Source organism: Xiphophorus couchianus, chromosome 17 (genome assembly GCF_001444195.1).
Source record: "Xiphophorus couchianus chromosome 17, X_couchianus-1.0, whole genome shotgun sequence".
In the NCBI taxonomy this organism is placed as follows: Eukaryota; Metazoa; Chordata; class Actinopteri; order Cyprinodontiformes; family Poeciliidae; genus Xiphophorus; species Xiphophorus couchianus.
The window spans coordinates 8844991-8872309 of record NC_040244.1 but is presented as its reverse complement, the minus strand read 5'-3'; the positions used below and the strand labels follow the sequence as shown (position 1 = coordinate 8872309).

General features: G+C 37.7%; 1 protein-coding gene across 1 annotated transcript; it reads right to left on the bottom strand.

Annotated features, from left to right (window-relative positions):
* Positions 1-46: 46 nt before the first annotated feature.
* On the bottom strand, positions 47-26938 carry LOC114160977 (liprin-beta-1-like). The gene is made up of 25 exons (XM_028043954.1): positions 26794-26938; positions 16289-16368; positions 14044-14249; positions 12361-12441; positions 11202-11315; positions 10989-11099; positions 8506-8598; positions 7759-7858; positions 6357-6418; positions 6207-6273; positions 5886-6004; positions 5653-5726; positions 4555-4609; positions 4272-4416; positions 3843-3978; positions 3648-3770; positions 2408-2558; positions 2142-2253; positions 1975-2063; positions 1667-1789; positions 1469-1594; positions 1206-1394; positions 965-1123; positions 820-885; positions 47-740 (listed from the first exon to the last, which is right to left on the bottom strand). The coding sequence occupies exons 2-25, from the start codon at positions 16350-16352 to the stop codon at positions 657-659; spliced, it is 2649 nt and encodes an 882-aa protein (XP_027899755.1). The 5' UTR covers positions 16353-16368; positions 26794-26938; the 3' UTR covers positions 47-656.
* Between the last annotated feature and the right edge of the window lie 381 nt (positions 26939-27319).

The window sequence follows — 27319 nt, the reverse complement described above, 5'->3', positions numbered from 1 at the left end:
TTGGACAGCAACTTCTCCTACTAGAACAGAAAAAAGAATTTAAACATTTATGTCTTCACTTTTATTACCAAAACAATTCAAATTAAAAGATTTAGCTTTCAAAAACAGTTCTTTGGTTACAAGTTGCTCACTTAGTGACTTCCTGCTTCACAGTTTTTGGCTTAAAGGGACAGTGCAGGATTTGTAAATGAACGTATGTTAAACTTTAAGCAGATGCATCTTGCCTTTCTCATGACACTGCAGTCATTTTAACACAGAAGTTCTGTCTTAAAATTACTTCATCCAACTGCTTAGAGTTTAACAGAAGCTCACTTTTAAAAAGTCAGTACTATCCCTTTAACTTCAATGTAGCTTACAGTGGCACAAATGTTTAATTTTTCTTTGGAGTAGCAATGAGCAGTCACAATTCACTCCTGAAATACAAGGATTATTTCTCCAAGTTGAATTTTTTCCCGATTCTCAAAACTTCACTCTATATTGCAGGTAAGACAATGACTGCTCAGAACTACTCCACAGGAAGCTGCTGAACCTACATTATTTATTGTAACAAATCAGCCTCCTCTACTGCAAACAAAATAACTATTTTCATGCATTGTGAGAAACCTCAATAAACACAGTATGGAGACTAAATACTTTGGTCAGATGTAACCTGCTTCTCAGGAGGAGTTGAGAGCTTCTGTTTTATCATCGGAGGAACAAATTGAGATCACCTGGAACAGCTCATCCTCCTTCAGCATGCTCTGAAACACAAACAGAAAGTAACATTTCACATTTCCAGTAAATATGGAAACGTACTAGCAGATCAGCTAGGCCTCATACCGTCAGGTTGTTGATTCCCTCTGAAAATGCTCCAATCTCTCGGACTGTTCCTTCAGAATCCTCCATCTACGTGGAAAAGGAGACGTGGCTCAGATTTTACTTAGTAAACCTAATCTAGAATGACTTGCAGTGGAAACACCTCTACCTGCTCAAAGTGGTCCAGAGTTTCTTCGTAGACACAGACTTTTCTCTGGAAGCTGCTGCTCTTCGGCATCTCCACGTTCATAGGACAGATGTAATCCTCTCCGTCGTCATGACGTTTCCTCCTCAGAGAGCCAAAACCACCAAAAGATGAACGTCTTGGCTGAAACAAACAGAAGTGCTGCAAGTGCAATTTTTCCAAAAAGACATTAAACCACAGAAGCAGATTTGCAGTGATTAATTACCTTAACCTTAGCAGTTGCCGTGAGGACGCTGTAATCTGGGTTTTCCAGACATTCCTGTTTGAGGCGCTGCGCCTCTGAGCCGACCAGCAGGTGGAAGTGTGTGGCCAGGTGGCGTCTCAGCAGGGTTTTACTGGGAGGAATGTTGAGCAGGAGGGCGAGCGCTTCCACGTTGAATCGAGGCTCCAACACCTTCGAAACACACAAAGCAGTTAGTCGATTCGATTCTGGAAGTTCCTGACTAAAAACACTCATAAGGTTTTCACCATCAGTCCTCCATGAACTCCACTCCCTCTAAGGTTGGGCGCGTATTCTGCCAGATCCACGGAGCGCAGCCACTCCATCACTCTGTGGTTGGTCCACCGAGAGATCTCAGCCGGCGTGATGTTGCTCTGCACAAACAAAATGAAATATTAGAAAGCATCAGCTGTGAATCAGAGCAGAAATGTCAGGTTTCATAATACCTCATCAGAAGGGCGGCGCCGAAGACAGTTGGGTTCATAGGAGTTGAGACGCAGAACCTGGATGGCTCTCTTGATGCTGAGGTGATGAAGAACACTCCCGACCTTCAGAGACAGCAGGTCTTCCTACGAAGGACGAAGAAACAGCAGCAAAGTCATAACATCTTCATTCTTTTATTTCTTTACAATCTACAAATGACCAAACTACTTAATTCAGGTGTTTTAAAGCAGAGAATGGAGTTTGAGTACTAGAGAAACATTTTTCTATTATCCAAACTTGTTGGGAACCTTGTAAAAAGCTCCCAGCTCACCACTGTCATGTAGTGCAACATGCGTCCATCAACTCGGGCTTCATCGAAGTTGCTCTTGTACTGTGGGAGGCCGATGTCATCCAGCCATCCTGAAAAAGAAAACATCAGTGCAGAAACTAAACCCGCTGCTGGAGACCGCAGGTCTGCTCTGAAACACCGTCACTCACTGGTGACCCAGTTGTGGTCCAGTTTGCCCTGAAGGTCATCGCCCTCTAAGCCAAGAGTCTGCAGGGCAAGCTGCAGCTTCTTCCTGTGGAGAGGCAGCTTCATTCCCAACTCCTAACAGGGAAAACAGGAAGAGTTTCACTTAAAGTGAATCACATCCTGTTTATCTCTTAATAAATGAATAAAATACATGAATCTTACAACAGTGTGATTCTAAACCTTATTAAACAAGCGAAGTTGTAATTTGTGAGCAGGAAACTACTCCCACCTTCTCCAGATCATGCTGTGAGGCCTGCAGTAACGTTTGTCCCGATTTGATCCAGTTCTGACCCTGAACCGAGTACAAGCCGAGGCCCTGCTCCTGTAGCCAGGCACAAACATCCTCTTTCCTCCACAGAGATAAAGGAACATCAACGGCCCTGAACACAGACACACAACTCTTAGTCATTTCAGCAGGAAAACCCAGCCATCATCAGCAAAATAAATCAAAACCATCATTCACACAAAATGGTGCAGATGGGGACAATGATTAAAATTAAAAAATAAATGGACAAAGTGAAAAAACAGGTCTTTAGATGTTAAATGATTTCCGATTCTATAATAAATGATTCATGTCATTTGGGTCTTTTTATTTACCACCCTATTACTTTACTTTAATCTATTAGAGCAGGCTTAATATTTGTAGCTATTCTTTATGCTGGACATGTATAGCATGATGTCAGAAATAAACTAAAATGAGTTTGTAACGCTTAGGTTGTGTGCAGCCAGGTTGCCTTCATCTGAAATGAACGTCATTCATGCTAGACAAACGTCACTATTCTGTGTCCTGACTCGTGCAAACAGGAAGAAAAACAACAACCATGGCGGACATTAATGAGGATTAAATGGTTAATGTGCTGGCTCTGGTCGGAAACAACTCTAAAAATCAGAAGATACGCTCCACTATTAGTATCCATGTTTACTTCTGCAGTTGCTGACACTTCTTCTTCATGGCGCTCGCTACATTTGGCATTACTGCGCCCTCTACTGCACATGTGGCACACCTTCAGGTTGTTTGCAGTTCACATACAAGTTGCATATATTTGGACACAATCTGATTTCACAAAGAAATTGGAGTTGAGCATTAAAGCCTGCAGTGTTAATGTAGCATTAGTTTGGTATAAGCTGACTAAATGACATCAATAAAAGTACAGAATGTTTTTTATTTTTCCACAAATTGTAAACAGTATTTAATAGGTTTAATTAGGTTTGACTTCTCTGATTTATTTTAGATTTATTTTAGACCTAATTTGACCTTATCAAGAAAGTTATTTCCATGAGTTATTAATTTACTGTTGTATTTATGGTATTTAACAGCCGAGTGTTAAATGTACATGTGAAGTAAAACGAATTAAGAACAGAAGATATACCAACAGAAAGCAGACATGTATCAAATGAAATACTGACAGATTAATCACTGCTTCAGATCAAACAGTTGGTATAAGCAATTATTGCAAATCTCAACTTACACGTGTTTTGAGTCGCGTGACCAGCCGAGCGAAGGCCCGGCCGTGGCTCTGACTCCGCCCCTCCTGAACTCCGTCTCAGCTCCGTCGTCCAGGTTAAACGAGGTGGAGTGGCTTCTCTTTAATCTGCAAGCGACGCATGTTTAAACATACAAAATCTGAGTCCAATCAAAGATCACACTATACGCCATGCCTTACCTGCCAAAGAATTTCCTGAACCCGCTTGACTTCTTCTTGGTTTCTGGAGACGACGGAAGAGGAGCCGCATGGTGGGGTTTCTGTGGAGGAACACCAGCGAGGTCGAGGTGATCTGTGCCTTTACGTTCAGTCTCAGCTGTCAAAGAGAAAGCAACGTGCACAAGATCAGAGTTTGATTCATTTAACCTCACAAAATAACATTCAAATACATGCATTTTGTTCCGACTTTTGCAAAATACTGGGGATTTCTTCAACTGATTTGGTGTCATGTAGAAAAAAAACTAATATGATGTCTCTATTGTCACTGCAGAATCTATTTTAGGTATCGTTCTTAATTAATAATGACACTATGTGCAATCAGTGGTACTCCAGGTACAGTTTCAGTTAAGAAACCATAAAAGTGATTAAACAAAAAAAAGTTCTGCTCACCCAGGTTGGGCGAGCTGGCCATCTGTTTGCCGCCACGCAGCTTAAAAAAGCCACGGCCAAATGAAGCACGAACTTTCTTGCTGCCAAAATTTCCGTCACTTGTGTTCCCCTTAGAAGAGGAAGCAGTTCCTGATTTGTTCTTAACCTAAAAGAAATTAAAAAAAAACCATTAGATGGCAGCAGATGTACTTGCAGGACAGCTGGAGAATCAAAGCTCAATAAAAAATGTATCTTTAAATAAATTATAGATGTATGGCACTATGTGCTGTTCAGGTGGTTCTACCTGCTCAGTGCTGCCAGTTACAGCTGAACTGTCACCATGTGAATCATCTGAGGAGCTGAAAAAAAATTAAAACAGTCAGAAACAACATAAACATGCTGTTCAAACATCTACTGAGAACCCAGCAAATGGGAACAGACGGAAAATGCAGTATCATGGATCAAGTTCTACTTTCCACAAGGACAATTGAGCTACGGTGAATAAGACAAACACAAACTGCTTTTATCCTCAACTAGTTTTGTTCGTAAGTTCTTTAAGGTTTATGTGCAGTGGAGAAAATCTAAAGATGGTGACCTTGATGTTTCATTTTCTGACTTTTTTTTAAACAGAAAATTACAGAAATCACCAGATTGAGGATGCAAACATTTCATTAGGACAAACGATCAGCATCTGGTTCTGCTAGTGGGCTCATATAAACAATCAGTTCAAGTAAAATCACATGGTTTTTGGTGCTGGTACAAACCCAACCTAATGACTTCATAGTGTTTCAGCAGCGTAAACCACAAGGTTGGGAAAAGAAGAGGAAACTGCAAAAGTTTTCACTCCTCTTGCAATTTTACACATTTTCTTGTTTAACAACTAAAAACTTGAATGTATTGGGATTTTCTGTGGAACACTGACCCAAAATAAAACTGAGGTCTAGTTAAAAAATGTTTTTAAAAAGATGGCTTTTGTATTAATTTAAAAACAAAACGGTTGTTTATCAATTGACTCATCTAAATTCTTGTCAACTTAGTCTATAAGGAAAACAGAAACTACTGTCTTATAATAAACATTTCTAATATTTATTATAATAAATATTGTCTAATAACCATTTCTAAGCATTAAAAGATCATCAACTCGTCAAGTAACAGACATTTTCAGAAAAGTAGTCGCCCCCTGCTGCCCGTTCGATGAAATGTAAGGCTAGGTTCCGTTTGCACATTATGTTCAAGTTGTGAATAACCAACGCTACTAAAGCTGTGAAACTTAACACGTCCCAAAGCATAGTGACTCAAAAATGTTCCAAAGCAAATGGACAAGAAAACAGGACAAATTAATAATAATAATAAGGAAGGGAGCAGTAAAGTTCAGCCAATTTATGTCTTAAATTAGTTTTACCTTTGCGCTGCTTGCAGCTGTCGTTCTCTGTCCAGTTCATTCATTTCAGAGAGCACTGCTATGCATGGTATGGACTGAGAAAACAGAAGAAAACATGATTACTTCATAACAGAAGCTCTGAACTCTTCAGAGAGACCATTTCAGAGTGGGAGGCCGAGATTGGAGCTTTTCTGAAGGAAGTTTCCAGTCTGGGGTTCATCCTGTGTCATCTGTTTGGACAGAGTTGTGTTTACCTCATCGCAGCTCCTTCCTGCCTCCCCCTCAAGCTCCAGGGTGACCTGATCCACCTCCATGGACAGAGAAAGCAAGGGATCATCTGTTATATCAGCGTAGTCGTCTTCTTTCAGCTTCTCTGTGAGAGAGCAGTTCATACAGTCATGCACTGAACCACAAAGAAGCTATAATCTCCTTTCAGAGCTTTCATCTTTTAAGGCTCTAAAAATCTCAAAGAAAAAATCTCTGCAGTTAAATATAGTTTTACTGATTGGGTCTAACATCATGGTGGGTTATTTGCACTTTATGAGTAATATCTGCAGAGTGAACGATCCTCTCACCTCTGACCAGCTCCTGTACCCTCCTGCACTTCGTCAGTGATTCCTCCAGCTCTTTAATCCTTCTCTCCTGCAGACAAAAATAAAAGCTGAAGTCATGACACATCTGGGAGGCTGGAGCAGCTGCTGAGCTGCTGACATGCTGCTCTGTACCTTCTCATCGTTCTCTGACGTCAGCAGCTCCAACACCCTCTTTATTTTCACCATCTCTGTATCTGGAAAGATGACAAAACCAAAGTTTTGTTCTGGAAGTTAAGCTCCAACTCCGTGTGGCTTTCAAGGAGCCAATAAAAAGAAATAATGAAGTCAACAGGGACTCGAGTTGCAGGGCAGCAGGGTTCTTATTTCAGCTTGTTGGTGCTAAAAGCCTGGACCAGTCAGTCAAATCTTTCCAGTCTCGAGTTTCCAGACTAACCAGTTCTTCTGGTCCACTTTTTAAAGTATAACTCCCAAAGTTCACCATTTAGTTATGACACAAATGAGCAGATGGATAAATAAAAGAAGGATTCTTCATAAAAAAGAAAATATATATATATATATACAATCCTCTTCATGAGACCGTCTTCAGAAACCAGTGTCTTCAGTCAGAGGCTTCCTTAAATACAAACTGCTACAAGATTCGTTACAATAACTCCTTAAGGAATTTGAACTAATATCAGTTACAACAACATTATTGTTCCCTTTGGGATCAATAAAGTATTTTTGAACTTTAATTAAAATCACTGGATGGATTCATAGATAAATAAAGGGACTGGGAAACATCTCCCTTCTCAAATGTTGACAAATATTTCTTAGCTGGTCCATGAACTGGTAAATGTAACTGCTATTGAACAAGGAAGTCCCTTCCTCATGAATTTTTTCACATTAATGGATAATTGTTTGTCAAAAACATTGAGTTTAAGTAAGTGCCAACTCCCACCTGCAGGTGGCAGTATTTCTTCTTTCTACTACATAGCCCCTGTCATGTTTCTGCCTCTGTATCAATAATTTGGAAGGGGTTTTAATGAGGAAAACATATTGTAAAATTCCTTGCAAATATTTCTAAAGTAGTCCCACAAAATCAGTGATTTTGACTGCACAAAAAAGAAAAACAAATCTCAGAAACAATCGCAAAATTCTGGAGGAGCCAACCAGAGAATTCCTTCAGGACTTTACGTCAGTTCAACATGTAAACAAAGATGTTCACCAACTCCAGGGAATACAAAAAATCTTTTTGGTGTTCAAATGAATCTTGAGAAATATTTTCCAAAGCAGTAGTGACAGAGAAATCCTAACAAAAACCTACAGAAACCAAATTTGCTTGATGATTTCATGTTAAAAACTGCAGGGATAAGGTAAAGTCAGCTGAGGATGGAAGGAGAAACAGAAAGATGTGTTTGAAATGAGATGAGGACCAATTCACAACAAGACATGAAATTAGTTTAACTGTAATTAATACAGAAAATAGATGACACTCTGTGGATGCTGCGGCTGTAAGAATTATTATTTTTTTCAAGTGTTAAAGGGCAAGAAATAAGAAACAAGGAATTCAGATTGTTGTGAAAACATTTCTCACCTCTTTCTACCCCTGCAATTTTGTGGTGGGTCTCTCCCTTCAGCCTCCTCAGCTCATTGTCTTGCTCCTCCAGTTGCCTCTGCAGATCCTGCATCTCCTCCTGAACAGAGTTATGGTCAAAATAAGTCAAATTGCAGCAACAGGAACTTGAAAAAGAGTCACATCTGAAAAGACATGAACCAGGCGGTATATTCCATTTTTTATTGTTTCTGACTGAGAGACCGAGGCAGGACAGCAACATGTTCAACTTGTATACATTTATCTTAAAAACTGTCCAGAAATCAATTAACCAATTAACCGAGTTAGAATCACACGTATGAAAAGTGGATAAGTTAGTATTTTAATTTGTGATACAGACAGCATTCAGTGCAAACTTATGCGGGCTTATGCAGAAAATTGAAGGTGCTAAAGAATTACTTCTATCCAAAAGATTAATGTTCAGAAAACTCAAGCAGCACTCATTGAGGCACTTACAAAAGTGTGATGAAAGTCAGGAAAGCAGTGTTCAGCAGGTGAGAAGTAGGAGCTTTTAGAAAGAAGAAACAGGCTGGAGATTAAACCTTCACCTCATCTCCAGTGAAGCGCTTTGAGTTCCACTTTGGATGCTTAAAAGGTAAGCAGGTTGCACAAAGACATTAACAAAATGAAAGATGAAAATCAGGAGCAAAGTTTAGAGCTCAAGAACAAAATAATAAGCAGAGATGATTAGATGGGAGTAAGTTATGGTTGTTAAAAACAAACACTCACTTTGGCTCCTTTTAGTTTCTTCTCACACTGCAGTCTTTCATTCTCCATGTCCGTCAGCCTGAACCTCAGGTCTGTCACTTCCTGGTACAAACCCTAAGGAGGAAATATAAAGATGAAATTATTCATAAACAGACACAAAGCACCACATGCAGATACTATTTAGAGAAGCTTGATTTTAGTACCAAGCAATAAAACAAACATAAAAAAGAGGTGCAAAGGAGTGACATGAGACTTAAGTTTTCAAACCAGAATTCAGAAACTTTTTCCTGGCAGAAAAGCCAAATTTCAGTTTTATTTCTAACTAGAATGGATTTTAGCACAGCAGTTAAACTTTATTTGTTTTGCACATTTCAGCAATACAGTAGTTCAAAATACTTTACATCAGTGGTCCCCAACCCCCGGTCCGCGGACCAGTACTGGTCCGCGCAAGAAATAATTAAATATTTCCGTTTTATGTATTTTTTGAGTCTGGAGGATCTTTTATTTTGAAAATTCTTTAACCGGATTCTCTCGGTTACGTCTTGCGAGCCAACATTGAGCCCAAGCAGCAAAATGAGTAAAAATCAGATCAGATGTCTTTGGAAAGTTTGTTTGCGAGGGAAAAGGCCCAGAGAAGAGACAGGAGAATTGATTTATCCCGGTAGGTGATTCCCACATTCCAAGCTCTGAATGATATGGTGACCGGATGTTAATCAGGCAATGAAGCCTTCAAACTGCTTCGCTACATAGAGACCAGGCACCCTGAGCATAAGCAACACTTCGGGTGTCATTGTCTCATCACTCCCAGATGGGACAATTTCCAAACCTCTGTGACCACACACGACACGAGCCGATAAAAGTCCAACGAGATCGATCGGGTCGTGTGTCCAGCCACACGGCCGGAGCAACACACCACAGAACCGATTCCCCTCACGAACATCCCGATTCCAGAAGAAAATCCAGTAAAACCCCCAACATACCATACGTGAATTTAGAATAATAAAACACGGATGCAGAAGCAGCAGTGATAGTTTCTGGTCTCATTTTAAACGATAAAAGACGTAACAAAAAGAAAAGGCGTTTGATAAAAGATGGCGGGAGCAGCCGCTCTATTTGCTGCACTGTGATTTGGAGGTGAGTTGTATTTGTTTGTAGTTAACATTTTTAACTGAATAAACATAACCACATATAATGAACATATATAAAATTACCTTTACATATAGCAATAAACATTTCCACATATCACCTCTGATGCCCACCGGACTCTCAGTTGCCATGTCAACTGTTTGGGATTCCCTCCATTCTTACGTCACCGCGCTTTCTGATTGGCTACCTGTCACATTCAACAGGCTGTGTTGTCGCTCCCAGTCAGTAAAAACCCCACAGGCTGCGATAATCGGGCCAAGACAATGTTGAATATGCCAGATTTTAGATCAGGCATATTCAACACACCACCACATAACACAGCACTCACTGCAGGACGTTGTAAGATTGTCGTAAAGGGAAAATCGGGAAAAAAAAAAAAAAAGGCTTTAGCGGGAACACCAACACGCAGAAACCTTATCCGACGGTTCTTCCCCACGCCAGCAGCAGCAAAATTGCCAAGTTTTGATTGGTCCGTGGTGATGATTAAAAAAAAAAACAAAAAAAACAACTCGAGTGGCAAAATACAGTAGTAAGTGAAGGTTGGACTAGAATTAATCTATGTTCCAGTTATTAATTAAAGACAACTTTACAAAGGCTGACTTTGAAACTGTCTTTATCTGTCTCTGAATATTCAGGTCCGTCAGTACACCCAGGGTTTGAACCTGATCAGTAGTTTCTATCTGTAAAACTATTTTTTACAAGTTTCACCAACTGAAGTTTAAGACATTTTGATTTTAGTCTGACTTTTGATCACTTTTTTCTCGTTTGTGTTGCTGATGTGAACAAATCTGCCTTTTTATGGCAACGGTATAAGCGAGCTAATCTATGCAATTAGAATAACACACATTCTATGCAACGTGTGTCTGCCAGGTAATTCAACATGATGACTGTAGGAGTTTAATTTAAAGTGGTGATAGAAAGAAAAATAAACATTCATAGATGAATAACGGTTTATGTGTCCTTTGTGCTTTTAGAGTCTTAAAAAAACCACACATTCTATCCCAGGCAGTAAAAGGACACGATGGAAACTCTTACTTTTACTCTGGAAAGCTGAAATCTGAGTGGGTGGATGGGGTTGGGGAGATTCTGTCAGGAAACAGCTGCTCGAGTAAGAAGGGAGTTTGGGCCCCCTTTGTGACCCCCTAAAAAAGTTCAACCAACACCACATGACAGATCCGAGTCCTCAAGCCGAGCGAGACGGACCTTTGTGACTCTAAAAACAATGACTGAACGGACTGGACGGCCGCCAGGATTCATAGTGCAGGTGCAACTTCAAAAGATAGCTGCTCCATTTCACAGCCACTAAAAGTACATTTTCAAAGAGCGGATGGGGGGGGGGGGGGGGGGGGGGGTCTTACTTCGTTGCCCCTGTGATCTCTCTCCAAAGTGGCCAGCTTCAGCTTCAGACTCGACACCTCGGTCATCAGCTCTAGCTTCTGGGTCTCCAACGCCGTCCGGTTTAGCAGCTCCTGAGGATCAGCACGGATGGTCAGTAAAGTAGCACAGTCTTTTCTAAAACAGTAACAGCTTTCATTTCCAGTCTTTCCATTTAATGACGGCAGCGGCCTCACCTGCTGAAGCAGCTCCTCTGCAGCATTCAGCTTCTCCCGATGAAGCTCCAGACTTTTATCCAAGTCCCGGATCTTTTCTCCCTGCACCTCCACCTGGTCTGTCAACACACTGACCTGCAGGAACGCCAACTTTAATTAGGATGTTTAAAATTTTTAAATGATCGAGCTTAACCTGACTTGATTCCAATATTAAGAACCCTAAAACAGAGATATGCAATCTAATGAACCGTTTAAGCAGTTCTAGCAAATCCTAAAGCAGCAAACTACTGAAAACAGAAAAAACTTGTTTATTTGCTAAAACATTGCAAAAACACACAATCTTATCAAGTATTTTTAGTCTCATTTTTAGTGCAAATATCTTAATACACTTCAAATGAGAAAAAATAACTTACAAGTACCTTTTCAGCAAGATATAGGAGCTTGTTTTAAGTAAATAATTCCTTAATATTGATGAAAAAGTTCTAGTTCCATTGGCAGATCATTTCACTTATAACGTGGGGAAATTGTCTTGTTATAATAAATGTAACTGCCAAAGTAACTGGTACTTTTCATCAATATTAAGTACTAAAGATACTTGGTAAGATTTGGTGTTTTTGCAGTGAAAACAAAGAATAAAACAATTACAAGTTTATGTGACTGGGAAATTGGATACCCACAATAATGTTTCTTTTTAAAATTTGCATTATGATTAGGCTAATGAAAACTCTACATTATAGAGATAAATAAAAAAACACCTGACTTTCTAATCCTTATGGTATGAATGAAAACTCTATAGGACCTTTTTTTTCATATTTGCAGAAAAATTAACAAATATGACGGAAAGATGATGTAATAAATGAAAGATATAATAATTGTGGTAGCGTATTTTTCTCCAGTAACTTTCATATTGAGCCAGTATACCATTACTACATGCATAGCAGCTTGAAATTATATCCATTATTACCACTATAATAGTTCAGTTTTTGTCTTTTTTAAGTCTTTCATGCCTAAATTTGTACAGATATCTAAAGTTTTGCCCCTTTCCCACCAGAAAACTTAAACAATGCCCTTCTTGGCTCAACTAACTACACAGTAAATTTATATAATCAAACCAAATTGGATATTTATTAGCAATTGTTGTGTTTTTGCAATGAATGGACGTTTTTTGTTCTTCACAAACCTGCAGAATAAGACACTCTTTGTCACTCTCCACCCGTGAAAGACGTTCTTGGTAGACGGCCCCAGAGCCGTGGACGTTGGGCTGAAAGAAACAGAACAGGCCATCATTTCTACAGTTTGTCAAAAGGAAGCCAAAATTCATATTCCATAGGATGAGTGAAAAAAATATCTAGGGCATAATTATTTTAGAAAGAGCATAAATTTGTTAATTTTGATCATTGTTGGCCACAACAAAAGGCCTGAAATGCAGAAATTAAAATCTCAGTTTACAAAAAAGAAAACAAAAACAGAATCTCAGTACTGGTCTGATACCTGGAGTCATATGAACACAATGGTGAGTTTCCTATGCTGAGATGAATGCACTGTCTTTATTTTATTCTGCCTTCATCTCAGCCTACAGCAAATAGGACGACTTGCTAATATTTGGGCCAATAAAAAACCTCTGAGGATTCTTTGATTGCATGTTTCAGGCCACTGTGAATCATTCAGTATGCTATCTAAACAAAGGAAAAAAATCCATTGATGCCATAAATGCAGGAATTTAGTTAAATATGCAATTAAAGCTGACAGTAAATTACATTGTGGAAATTCTCCAAATGTTTTGGTACACCAAGGCGAGTCTCTCAATGATGAATCTGAGGTCTCATCTTAATCTTTTCAGGAAAAAAGATTAAGATTAATCTTAAAAGATTAAGATGCAAATGATTAAGATTCCTGGGTTTTGGCTCAAATCCAAATTGAACCAAATTCTTCAGCTGTTTAATACGTTTGATTAACAATCAAAGTTCCAAATTGGTTTTCAGGCAAAAATTCAAAGTTATTACAAAGTTCTCCATCATATTTCAGACCATTTTCAGAGTGGAAATATGAAAGTAGATCAGGATTTAGATATGGAACCTTGAAGTAAAGTTTGAAAAAGTAGAAAAGGACAAACAAATGGCTGGATGAACCAGTAGGTGGAAACTACTGGCCATGTCCAGGTAATAAACAAAGTTGGTTCTCAAACCTATTATTTTATTGATAATCAGAGAAACCTGAGAAAACGCCTCAACTTCACCTGTTCTGCATGTTTGGTGGCACAAATTAGTGTGAGTAATGAAGATAATGGAGATATTAAGCCGTGATGCACGCCTCTAGCAGTTTCCACAGCTCAGCGCTTAACAAACATTACTGTACTTATTGTCAAGTCATGATGTCAAACATCCTCCTCTTGCAGAAAAAGAAATATTTATATACAGTACAGACCAAAGGTTTGGACACACTTGTGTGTCCAAACCTTTGGTCTGTACTGTATATTCTGCTTCATAATTCTTTCTTGCTTGACTACATTTTTAAAGATTCAAATCATTTTAATTCATATATTGAGTTTTGGCCACTGCTGTGTGCCGATGCAAATTTTTCTACACTTTTTTCTTCATACTTAACTGGGTCTGAAAATTTACTTTAAATTAATACATTTCCATGTTGAATCAGAACGCTACAGTCTCTGTAAGACATTATTCATCTCTTCTCCTCTGTGTTATATCAGAACCAGTTGGGTCTGTGACGATAGCGGCTGAAATCACTCCATCTTTCACTGAGTCATTAAAGCTGCGGGAATGAAGTGGCTCCAGTGGTTTAAACACAGACATTAATTACAGCTTAGGAAGCCTCCAGGTCGTAAAAATCCCTCTCCTTCTCTTACTGTCCGTCCGTGCAGCCACTCTACCAGCCCCTCTGCGGTGGAATCTGGGATCTGACAGCGCAGGTTGTCCCGCTCCTCGTTGTCCATCAGCTCCAGTGCGGCTCTGAGGTCCTCCAGCAGGTGAAGCACGCGGAAGCCGCCCAGGAAGGGAGACGTGGGCGACTGGCAGTCAAACAGCCCGTTGGAGTAATCAATGGCCTTGGAGCCTTCGGGAGCAGACAGAAGAGTTAAGAGGCAGGCTAAATTTATTTCTGATGAGTCAGAGAAAAAAAAAGTCAAAGCGATGACAGAACTAGAAGTAATTGAAATCGGGGTGAAAACCCTAAATGAGAATCAAATGTGTTCCCAGACGCATTAAAGCTGCACTCTAACTTTTCAGAAAGATTTATGACTGAGAACAATTTTAATGTTAATCTGTGGGAGGAGAGAGCAGATGATAAAGAAATAAAGCTTTTTATGCAACTGGGTTTTTACTTCTGTTTCCAAAATGTGCCCATTTTATAAGGTAACAAAGTGGAGAACAGCCTCATGTCCATTAAACCCAAGTCACATGATGAAGTAAACAAGCTTTGTTGTGTCCCTATTAATCTGAATGGTTTCCTTTAGAGAGCTCTCTGACTAAAACTGGATTTAAATGATGGCAAATGCAGATAAAGGCTTGAACTTTACTAAAACAATATAGCTCCAGACTCAGTGCATTTCCAATTTACATAAAAGGAGATTCAATGCTAAGATGATCAATGCCTTCATTTGGAACTAATTGACCAGGAAAATGATGTTATTTGAAAACATTACTATCTAGGGGTTAAAGCTAATTCAAACGAATCAGTTTAATATTTTTTTTTTTAGTTCTGACCCTCGCTATCAGTTTTCTTTAAGGTACGATACATTTTTTGTTTGCTTTTGCAAATATATGACAGCATATCTCCACATAGGATATGATCCTGTACTGCTTACAGTAACATAGTATCCATTACCTTAAATTTCTTTTCACTTTGTGACGTTTCAACCATCAATCAGAATGTAATCCATTTGCATTTTATGATTATTTTATCTTCATTTTAACCATTAGAGGAAATTCCTAGAAATGTTTCCACTACAGTGCATCAAGTCTTTGGTGAAACAGGGAAAAAAAAAAGCTTTACCTACAGACATTATTGCGATAAACGATAATATTGTTGCTTGAGACCATTTTCAAGTAATATAAAGGGAATAGTGGCATAATAATAATGCAAGAACCCATTATCAAAGATCAATAATCTTTAAATTCTAATGAACATTTAACACTGTAATCGGAAGATATTTTAAATATCCAAAATAAATAAAACAGAAATAAATCAAATGAATAATAATATCTGTATAAACAAAAATGGAAATTATTAAATTTAAATTTATCATGTGATTGACTTATTGTTTTATTTTGACATCATCCTTTTCCTAATTGAGCAACTCAAATTACAGATTAAGCTTCATAATTATTGTTCATTATATTCTTACTTCAGAATCCATCAAACAGTGTAAAGCAAATAATCAATCTTCTCCATTTCTGCATTCTTTCTAATTCTGTCTGCTTCATATGCATCAGCCTTATGACTTTACCACAACACACAATGTTCCCATCATGCATCTCTGTCGGCTCCATGCCATCCGTCTTAAATGTCAGCTGTAATCAAGCTCTCCCAGATTAACAATGAGGGAGCCGAATAAACAAATGAATACTAAAATATTCAGACAATCACAGCAGCGAGGAGGTGAGGCTCGATGATGGCTACGGTTTCTGCGGAAACGGGAGAGACCAGTGGGTGTCATGTGATCAGCCGTCGCGCTCCCATTGTAAAGGTCAGCGCTATAATTACACACATCAGCGGAAAAGTGGGGACTGTAAATCTGTAGGCTGGTCCGCTCATCTGCAGCAGTGGAAGTAAACCGAGCAAGAGCCAAAAGTTCATATTCCAAACTCAGAGCCTGAATAGTCATCAGCTTCCACCAATGCAGGGACGACGGAAACTTCCTGTAATCTCTCTCATGCAGTGATGCGGGGATCCAGAGGCAGTTTCAGACGAATTCAAAACGCCTCCATTTTCACAAACTCATTATTAAAGCAAACGTAGGAGAAGTAGGAGGACAACGAGTTACAGTTAACGAGAGTGGCTTTTGCAGCCTGCAGTTTAACGTCTTCCAGATGGGAGCAGACCCATAGCACGTTCTGCCCACTTATATAAAAGCTCGGGTTTAGAGGGGTTACCTGCAATGATCCCATCCATCTGCTCCAGGGCCGCTGCCAACATCTCACTAGCGTCTGACATCATCTTCTGTTCAACAAATCTGAAAAAGAGGGGAAGATTTAAGTTCAGCTTCAAAACAGCTACTAAACAGCTAAAATTGCACAAATGCAATTTTTAGCTTTATTAGCAGATGTGACCTGATAATAAATCTAAGAATAAAAGGAAAAGTATTGTGAGAGTTCATCTTCTGGAAACTTCAGCAAACAGTAGGGCGGGTCTGGCTGCCCTGCAGCGTCAAGTCAGATTTGCTTTACAAAAAGTTAAACGTTCCTCTTGTTGAATAAATAACTTTATCCAATTCATACAACTAAGTAGCAGCTAAGTAGGGCCAAACAATAACAGGTGAACTACAATAAATCAAAAATATGAAAAAGTTCTTCAGTAAATGTTTTATAAATTAAAACTTAGCTTCATTACACCCAGTGGTATATTTCAAGCAATATATAGGTTTATTTTTGATACATAAAGCTTTCAAGTAATGAAAACCCATAGTTCAACTTATCTAAACACATAAATATTACATTAGCCCAATATAAAAATTATTTTTTATGTTGTAGCCATGCACAATCATAGGGAAGGACTGTCTAGTAGAGAGTCACTGCAATCCTCCTCAAGGGAGTTAAGCTTTTAAAAGCTCACTGATGAAAACGCTGACTGTTTAGAGTGTTATGTGCAGGAATATTTATGAAAAATTAAGGGGAAGAAAAAAATGTGTTCAGCACTTGGGCTAAAAGTGTCACATTTTGCCATGTTAAGCCACTCCTGCACCAGCAACAAGTAAAGTAAAGAGGATGATGGGATTTTTGTGTTATTTTCTGCGAAACTGAATTTTGAGTTTTTATTAACTATCAGCCATAATCATCCAAATTAACAGAAAAACACTTGACAAATGACACTAAGAGGCACTTACCCAGCTGTTCTTAATTAAAACCAAAACCCACAGCAGCAATTACAGTTTCTACAGATCTCTGCTAAACAACAACCACAAATCTGCAGTCCTGTATATCAGTAATCGGCGTGCAATAATGAGAACGCTCCGCTATACCATGTCAGGCCTCAGCAACACTGTGAGAATACAGACTGGAACTCGTTCAGAAGGATGTTTTGAGCCGCTACGCGAGGAAAAACAGGAAAGACGAGCCACTTCCGTCGAGCGGGGGGAGAATAATGAGCAAATTACTCACATGAAGTCCTCAAAACTGTAATCTTAACTGCAGCATGAAGCAAATCCATGAGAAAATCTAACAATTTTGCTGAGCTGATAATGAGAAACAAGTCCGTTATGTTGATTTGTAATGATTAGATGTATTCTCTTTTAAATTTACATTAAATAAAAAGAGAAATTGCATTATCAGGAATTGTACGTCAGTTTGGTACAGGGTTTCATTCTTCTCCAAAACTGCATCAAATTAACTCTGCAGTCCTTTCAGCCTCAGAGACAAAAACAAAGTGATCTCCACTCCAGGATTTATTACCCAGCAGGTTGCGTTTCCGGTGCTGCTATCAGGAATAAAAGTACTATTCTCCCAGGGGTCTCCAGTCTTACAGCGTTGGCATGATCGGCATCTCAAACCTCCATAACAAAGCTGGACAGCATCCCCATGACTGCTCAACACGCATCACATGTCTTTCTGTAGCTAAAGTGAGTCACTCATCACTTCCAGCAAAATGTGATTTGCAGAAATGGAGACGGTGTGAAGTACGCACTGCGCCAGGACGCAACAGGAAGGAGGAAGGGGGCTGGAACAGCAGCTCTGCTTCATTTCCTCCATCTCTGGGGTCACCGGGTCAGAACCCTCAGGATACCAAATGAGCATTAGGAGTGTAATTAAACCAATGACCTCAATATATAAACTTTTAAGGCTTCCTTTAAGCACACAGGCAAAGAAAAAAGGCAGGAATCTCTTTCAAAATGCTGTTCACGTTGATTTAGATTTGCAGCATCCACAGCAAACGAATTACTGAGCAATAACAGAAAACAACTTGCTTTTCTATTTAACTTTAACGATGCCCTGAGGAGTTCAGGTTAAGGAGTCTCACAGATGGACATCTTACTGAAGTATTTCCGTAGTTTAATGGGAATCATTCATTCTCAAGGCAGGAGCTTTATGTATTTAGCTGTTGAGAGAAACCTACAGTCTAATAATACATGAATACTGAAAATAAAATATCCTGTTGCGCTGATTCAACATGGTGAACAGATCAGTAAAGATAAAATTTAATCAGCTCCAAGGCAAAGTCAGGGTTGTCTTCAGAAAAAGAAAATGCTTTTATGAGTTTCATGAGAAATCCCCTTTAGCATTTTACAGACAGACTCTTAATAGCCCACATGGAAGTAATTCCAGGATAATATCCTGAAAAACTGAAATCCAATAAGCAGCCGTCTCTGTAGCATAAAGTTCCCACGTTTAGCCCCTCAACCACTACTGGGACCCCATGTGAGGGCGAAGAAACGCCCCACATTGTCATCACAGCTAGTGGTGACGGTTACGGTTCCCATAAAATAATTTAAGAGCTGTTCCAATTTCCAACGTCCGTTGATTAGTGTCTAGGAACCTTTAATCAAATTTACATGACTTTGTGTTCCCTTAGGGTATAAATAAAGTGTGACACAAAGACTCCTAGGCAAAAGGAAGGAACCAATAGCTTGTCTTGGCAAAAAAAAAAAAAAAAAGAACAGTTTTAAATAAGATAATAGCATCTTTTGGCACCATTATGACAATAGCCTGACACAGAGAAGAAGCTTGTTTACATAACTTTTGCTAAATGAATGAAAACATGACACGTGATGTAATTTTTACAGAAAATAAGATTTTAGCTGAAAATCTGAGACTTTCTGGTGAAGTCTATTTAACTATTAAACTTGATTAGACCTCATTTCCCCCCTGGGTTATAAGGATCACATGACACAAAAGCAGATTTCTTTTGGCCACTCTTTAAAATGGGATAAACAAGAAAACATTCCATTCAATTAGGACAATACACATCTAAACCTGTCAACATTTACTGTCAGATCAATAATTACAAACTTTGGAATGACTGGAATTGTGAAATACAAGGCTGGAAAAGAACCCAAGTTTATCCAGCCACCACAAAAAAAGAAAGAGCAAATATACAGAAACTGGTGGCCTGTTGGGATCATTAAGTCTCCATAGCAACCATCGGACACCATCTACTGGGTGAAAGCATGTTTTCCACATATTGACAGCCCTAAAACTGATCAATAATTACGAGAACAGTTTTTCAGCAATTACATGTGTACATTTATCTCCCTACAAAATTAAATGCACCCAAATCAAATGATTAAATCTGTAGCAAAATTAGACAGAATTTCATTCCTAATTACTTTCGTTTGTATTTGCATCAATCACAATAAATTTGTGATTTTCTGACCCGAAACTAAGAGAAAAGCCCATAGATGAGATCCCACCACTCAAGCTATCCAAACAAGGGTCTGGATGGGGGGGACTGTGATTGATGACAGAGTCCAGACGCCCACGGTGAGTGGAGGCTGAGCGCTACACCCACTCACATTCCTGAGCAGGTTAGTCTCCATTAACGCCTGGTACCAAAATCCCTGCTGACATTTTTGACCTTCCACATTTCAAAACATTTCCAATGATCCAAAAAAAAAAAACCACACTGGAAATGTGTACATTTATTATCAACACAGATGAAGTTAGCTTTCAGACCAGAACTGCTCCTTTAGCAGGTATTTTTTCTGTAACCAGAGCCTGAAACATCCTTATTTATCAGTGACATCAGGCCTCTATTGTTGTTCAGCTTGTTTTGACTGTAACACACACACACACACACACACACACCCTCGAGCATCCTGCTCCTGTTAAATCCGCCTCAAAGGAACCCAAAGTGTATTCTGCCCTGATGAGAACAGCATAAACATCTGAGCGTAACTGAATGAAGGAACAAACTTGTTTAAACCTGACAGTCACAGAGATCCAGGACCAGATTAACAAAAATCAGGTTTTTAAAAAAATGGAGTGAACCTCCAACCACGGACATTTTATGTGAATTAGGAAGGTTCCAAACTTTTGGATCACTTTAAAAATGTTCTTAAAGAATGTGGCTAAAACAAATTAAACATAATTGAAAATACAAAAAATCTTGATCTGCAGCCAAAAACAACCAAACATTATTGATCTTATCACTTTCCTTCTACGTTAAACTAGAGTCTCTCTTGCAGAGTTTTGGTTTAAATATCAAGCAGCTGGACTGAGAAGCATATAGAGGGAGGAAGGAGTAGACATCCTAAAAAATAAATACGAGGATAGGATTACGTTGATCTCCCAGTCTCACAAGCCTCCTTCCATCTGCAGCCTACTTCCAGCTGTGCTGCAGATGTGCAACTCTTAACCAAACTGGCTCACTGAAGGGGAAGCAGTATAATTTCTAGGAAAAATAATGCATCTAGATCCAAAGGCATTGCATTATTCATTAACATAAGAATGAATTCAACATTTTAAGGACTCTATGACAATGTGTGTTTCCAGTTGCATATAGTGATGGTGAAACCATGCTGGGTGAAAGCAGTTTGTTCCAGACAGTGCTTACACTCCTCTATCAAAGATGTTTAAAACAGACGCAGCGACTAAATCCACACACACACACACACGATCTATAGACATAAACTAAAGCTTTGAGCTGGCATTTATAAGATTAACCTACATCTAAATCAGAAAATGAGATCATAGAATCATATCAATCACAGTCTGGTTCAGGTTGATGCAAACACACTCTAAATGGAGGCAGCATTTACACAACTGACTTTACATTTAGGCTCCATTCAAAACACTGGTTGGTTAAGACTCCTGCTCTCCTTATTTGGTGTACATGTAGTTTTCCTTGTTTTATAGGAAAGATAATTGGGGTAATGAGTAATAACCTCTATTTCAAAGGTACGTAATACAACATCAGTGTTTCCTCCAATGTCACCAGGCTTTCCTTGTGCCCCCACCAGGCTAAGCATTGCTTATTTATTTATGTCTTTTCCAAATGTTTGCATTTTTTAAAGACTTTATGGTTGGTGTTCAGGTGCTAATATTCCAATCTTTCAATAACATGATTATAAGTGATATTTTCAAATTTCCTGTCAACTTTAAACATTTTTCTTTAGATTTATACACAACTACAAATCACCTGACTCCTGCTTAGCATCCATTTTGAAATGCAGTTTTTGAGTTTGGCTAAACCATCCGAGGCTTACTGTCTGAATTTGGCAGAAACAACTTGCATTTTTTGGGCCTAATTGTTTTGCTATAAATGGTTTTTACAGGGTTCTTCCATACAATATGCCTAAGGAATCTGTAGAAGTAGGGATTTTTACTTCATTTGCCTGAACAAGTCTTGACAGGTGTGGAAAAAAAAAATCAGGAACAGAAATGTAAAAATTTGAATAAATTAAGTCTTTTTGTGTTGATTTCATCCAGGGATGGCATTATTTTGTTTCTAATTTCCACACATTCCAAATGAAGAGTTCATCCGACCAGTTGTTTTGGTTTAGAACTAACTGATTGAAGATTTCTGAAAAAATTAACTAAATCTGGAGTGCACAATAAAATCCAGATTATACATTACCAGATTAGATGTGGGAAAATGATGGTAATGTTTGGACTACATAGATATGGTGTGAATTTTGCTGAAATAGTATGAGCCTCTTGTCTAGAGGCGGTCCTAGCCTGTTTGGTGTCCTGGGCAAACACCCCAAGACCCCACGACGCCAACGATTATTTAATCTTTGGAGAATTTTTAAAGATACATATATAGAAGTAATGATGCAGACATGAAATTAACTTTTGTATTTTGGCCCCCACTTTAAAGCCAAGCTTCCATCAAACACTCCTCTTTTGTTTACCCTCCCCCATGAGATATGTTCTGGACTTTTAGTCTGAGCTGCAGTGAGGTCAGATTGTTTGACAGAAACGTCAGCTAGACTTTAAACGGCTGCTTTATTTCTCTGCAGTGGCGGTGGCCACACTGACGCGCCACACAAACAAGCCTTTGTCTTTCCCAGACTCACATGGTAGCATGGTAACACTGATCCCAAGTTATTGCAGATTTTCCACGAGGCCCCAACTACAGAGACACAAATCACACTGGAAGAGTGAAAAAAAAGAGCTGGAGGAAATGAGTAAGACTTCCCAGCTAGCCAAGAAAAACTGCAGATCTTTCCTTTTGTTATCAAGAAGAAGCCAACAGATATGGTGGCTTATGGCATAATCTCAAAGTTGTTGCTTTAAAGATAAAATAATGCTGAAATAAACTATTTATGCAAAAATAGACCAGAACTAAAAGAGAGACATCCCAAAGTTCAGGAAGACCTTGACAGACTGGTGACAGGAAGCGCTTCCTGGTACATTGTGGAGAAATGTCTTCCTTCTCAGAAACTTCCATTTTCCTGTAATCCTGAAGCTAACAGCTAAACAGACAATATACATTACATTTGTCACACCAGCTCAGACACTGAAGCATCAACTGAGCTCAATTTAGAGAGGACTATACACAGCTCTCATGGAAAGAAAATATTCTTGTTGCCATGATGATTTGAAGCAAATGTTTTAGATTAAGCTAATATCTTAATGTAATTTTAAAAGTATGTAAACATCCCTATAAATCTGAAAGTGACAGCTTGCTTCTTCCAAAAGACGCCACAGCAAAAATGCAAGGAATGCAGAAAGGATAAAAGGTTCCAGAGACAGAAAGGCCCAGGCAATTTTTGGACGCGTGACTTCAACACATAAGGACAGGAAGCTACAAATCTATCAGTATTCTGATAACAAAATCCTAATTTTGTCTTTCTATTAGAGTGAAATAAATGACTCTTTTGTTTAGTCATTATGCAACCTTCAGCCACCCAACTGAAAAGGTTAGAAAATATCTGTATAACATTTTGGAAGACTCAGCCATTAGTTGGGTGAGTAAACTCAGAGTACAAATATGGCTGCAAAGACTGAGGGACACAAAATCCTTTGTTATGATTTCAGTTCTGTGGAAGCCAAGAGAGCAGAGGTACGCATGGCGCTGCCAGTAGGTCCTGCTGATTCTCACTGGGAGGTTTTTATTTAACTCATATTTATAAAACAGAGGTTTGACCTCACAAACTCTACATTGTTTTAAGATAAGATTTAGTCATTCTATGTAAATGTTATGTCAACTCCAAGAATACAAGTGCAACAAATGATTCATACACCTATTTGTACTTTATCCATACAAATAATAACAAATGCTAAAAAGCTCAGGAAAGGAGCGTATTCAAAAACAAGTTGAGATTGTTATAAATACTTTACTTGTTGGAGACTCTGGGATTCAACAAGATCCTTTTGTCACTTTTTAAGTTTTAATAACTAATATTTGTTCCAAAGTTAATGCTAAAGGTTAACAGTTTGAGTCAATGTTAAAAACATTACATCACAGTTTAAAACTCACATGTACATTGTGTTGGTCCAAACTGGTGTCCAGTTAAATGAAAATATTAGAACCTATTTTAAATTAGGCATCACATAAGGTCTTACCTAAATATTTTCAATCGGCTTTATTCTTCATGAAATTACAAATTACCTGGTAGTAGACAGCAGAGATAATGTAGGAGTCTAAACATGTCCCTCTGCTGTATTTCCTGGCATGATTGCAAAGAAACAACACCTATTAACACAGCTTATGAATAATCAAGACTTCATATTCTATATTTTGGTTTTTCTTTATCAAACAGAGACTGCTATTATGCAAAAATAGCACAAAATCAATGGAAATGTAAAAGTTCTGATTTGGACAAAAACTGAAGTAAAAACATTAACTTGCATGAATTATTTTCAAACACATTCAATGGACAGATGTGTTAATATTCAGAGGGTGGAAAGTGTGTTTTTCAGGAGGGAAACCCGTAATGCCAGGCAGGTAGGAAAAGGAGTGATTTTTATCATTCAATATTTCAACTGTTTCAGTTGTGATTAAAACATATTTTTCTGTCTACCTTCATATTTTAAATGCCTAGTGTGTGAAAAATTAAACAGCATCCAAGCAATTTTGTAGCTACAAAAAATCCCTTTTAGTCAATGTCCCCTCATGCCTGAAGCTGTTCCTGAACTGCAGAGCTCCTTTAGTGACACACTGCTGCATCCCAGGTGCACAAAGGAGCGTTACTGCAGATCCTTCTATGTAAATATTAAATATTAAGTTTTCTTTAAATCTATTCTTGGTCTTTAAGGCCTCAAGTTGACTTCAGTAGATTGTTTTGTTTATTTTAGATAACTACATTGCTTCTTTAAATATATGCATATAGATCTGCCAACATGTCAACTGACTGATCTTAGTGTTTTCCATTTATCAGCCTGGAATAAAAAAAGAAAGTTCAACCAGTAGATTAATAAGCAATGACTTAACCAGCAGCTTAACTCATTGAGATCGTTACCCTCATATGTTTAAGCTGAATAAAATATTTAATCAAAAATTGTCATCACAATATAAATATGTTCAAAATCACAATTACGAACAACAAGTTAAATGTAATTATTTCTTAGATTTTACTCATATTGTGTGGCCCTACTTTACAGACAGGTTCCATTTAATTTATTTCCTGACCACTTTTTATATAAATCAGATCATTTACTGAACTGAAACATTAAACTGTAACAAAAACAAATAATAGCTGTAAAGGGCAAAAGTATTTATAACAAAAAGCATAAAATTATGCTGCACTTCTAGTTTTGTTATATTAAATTGGTGTAAAGCTCCTTTGTTTACTACTGGAACAAGATATTAATGAGCAAATATTATCTGGAAAAGTTTAAATCTGCATCATCTGACCTTATTAAATAGCCCATCTCCTCCTAATGAGTTACTTAAGGTCTAAGAATAAAACACTCTATTCTTCTGTCCTTTCCCCCCACATTTCATAAAAAATGCTTTTTAATAAATTACATTAAAGTTCATACTTTAATCTGCAGCTACAAAACTAAATATTCCAAAATGTCTTAAAGAAATTGATATAATTTAAACTCAATATTTCACAGCTACTTAAAGGGCATGTGAAAACAATAAGTGTAAAAACAAAAAACATTCATAGCCTATGGATAGTAGATTTAACATTTTCAGTAATTCACATACCAGTGATTCTTGAGAAGTGGGACAAAATGAGTTTAAATTAAAAAATTTAATTATTCCTCAAGCTTATGTATTCAAATATGATAAATAATGTTTTGGAAATATAAAGATGCTAAGGTGCAGGCTCCCAGTTGCAACATTTTTTGAAAATTACATTTTTAATGGACCTGACCCAGAACTTTGTCAACACCATCTGATAAAAATAAATATAAAATTATTTAATGACCCTATTAGTGATATTTTTACAGACAAATGCTTCTCAAGAAACAAAAGAAATATTTAAAACAACATAAAGTCCATCTGATGGAGTTGACAGAACTGAAGGTGGTGACAAACTAGTGAGTAAAAAGAAATACTTTATACATGTGAAGTAATGCCATTTATGTAAAAGACATTAAAATGAATTAACTGCACACTTAAGTGAGATTTGTCAACACTATCACTGAAAGACTCACACTTTCATCTAAAATCTCTGACGGAGTTGACAAAATGCCAAACTACCTCAATTTATGATGTTATTCATAAGGAGGCCATATTGTAGCTCATCAGGTCAGTGAAATCTCTACAGTTTACTAAAATCAAGCATTTATTTAACAAAAACTTTGTAAATTGTCAGTTATGGTTGTGACGAACAACTTTGGAATAAAACAGAAAAAAAAACTAAAGAATAACATTAGCTAACTAGAGCTGCTTAGCAAAGGAAGAGAAAGAGGTCATGGGGTCCTCAGAAGTTCTGATGCCCCCCAATAATGCCTGATTGTTTTTTTTTGCATTCAATTTGGTGATGACAAAAACCTGGGACAAATTTCAATTGAGTTGGAATATATATAAAAATTATTTTTAATTAAATTTATTGATACTTTTATAATTATTTATTTTAATACTTATACTTAATTGTCATATTATCTTAGTATTCCTTTAGTTGTTTTAAACTATTATAATGTATTGAGTTCCACCTACTACAAAGTTTAAAATAAAAAAAGATTCAGCTAACACTAGGAAAATATACATAGTTGTGCTCACATGGCCCAGGTTAGTTTAGTAAGATATTTAAAAATATATATATTTTATTAAAATGTTGTGCTGATACTATGATTCAAGTAACCAAACGTTCTACTAAGATTTGTTAAAAAGACCCCAAAACCTTTTATATATATACTTTACATAAATCAAACAATTAATTTGCAGAGCTGGGGGGTGACGGCTTATAAATTACACAAAGAAGCTGCAGCTGGAGTCGTTAATTAAATTAAGCCAGCAGTCCAGCGACGCCAGAACCAAAAGCCCGTTAATCTTGGATTCTGCCAGAAAACGGAACAAAACTTCAATGAAACTTTGCTCAACTTACCGCTTCCGGTGTATAAATAGTTTCCGGCTGTATCATTTAACCTCAAGAGTATTAAGATCCCAAAAAGAGTCTTTATTGACCTTTCACTACAGCGGCATGCTTCGCCTTCACCTTCCCATTGAATTATCCCAAAGTTTAGCTTTCAGAAAGGTAAAACGAAGTCAAGCTAACGATTACAGAGTGATACCGGAAGTTGTGCCTTCAAAATAAAAGTTTTTGACAGCATTTCCGCTTGCATCTTGTGCCTCCTGATTCTACTCTGAAGTTTATTTTTACATTTTAAAGTGTGAGCAAATAGCTTTTAGTAGTATGAAGTATAATTTTCTCACTGATTTCAACTTCAAAATCCTGTAAAATGTAGTAAAATATTCAGAAATAAAACAATTAATTTCTGAGACTTTGTGTTTCATTATGGCACAAACAAATGTATTTTTTCGCACCAGTCAAGATAATTCATGGTTTTTAAAAATAAATTAAATAAGTCAGATAAATTTATCAAAACACAAAATATTTTATATAACTATCA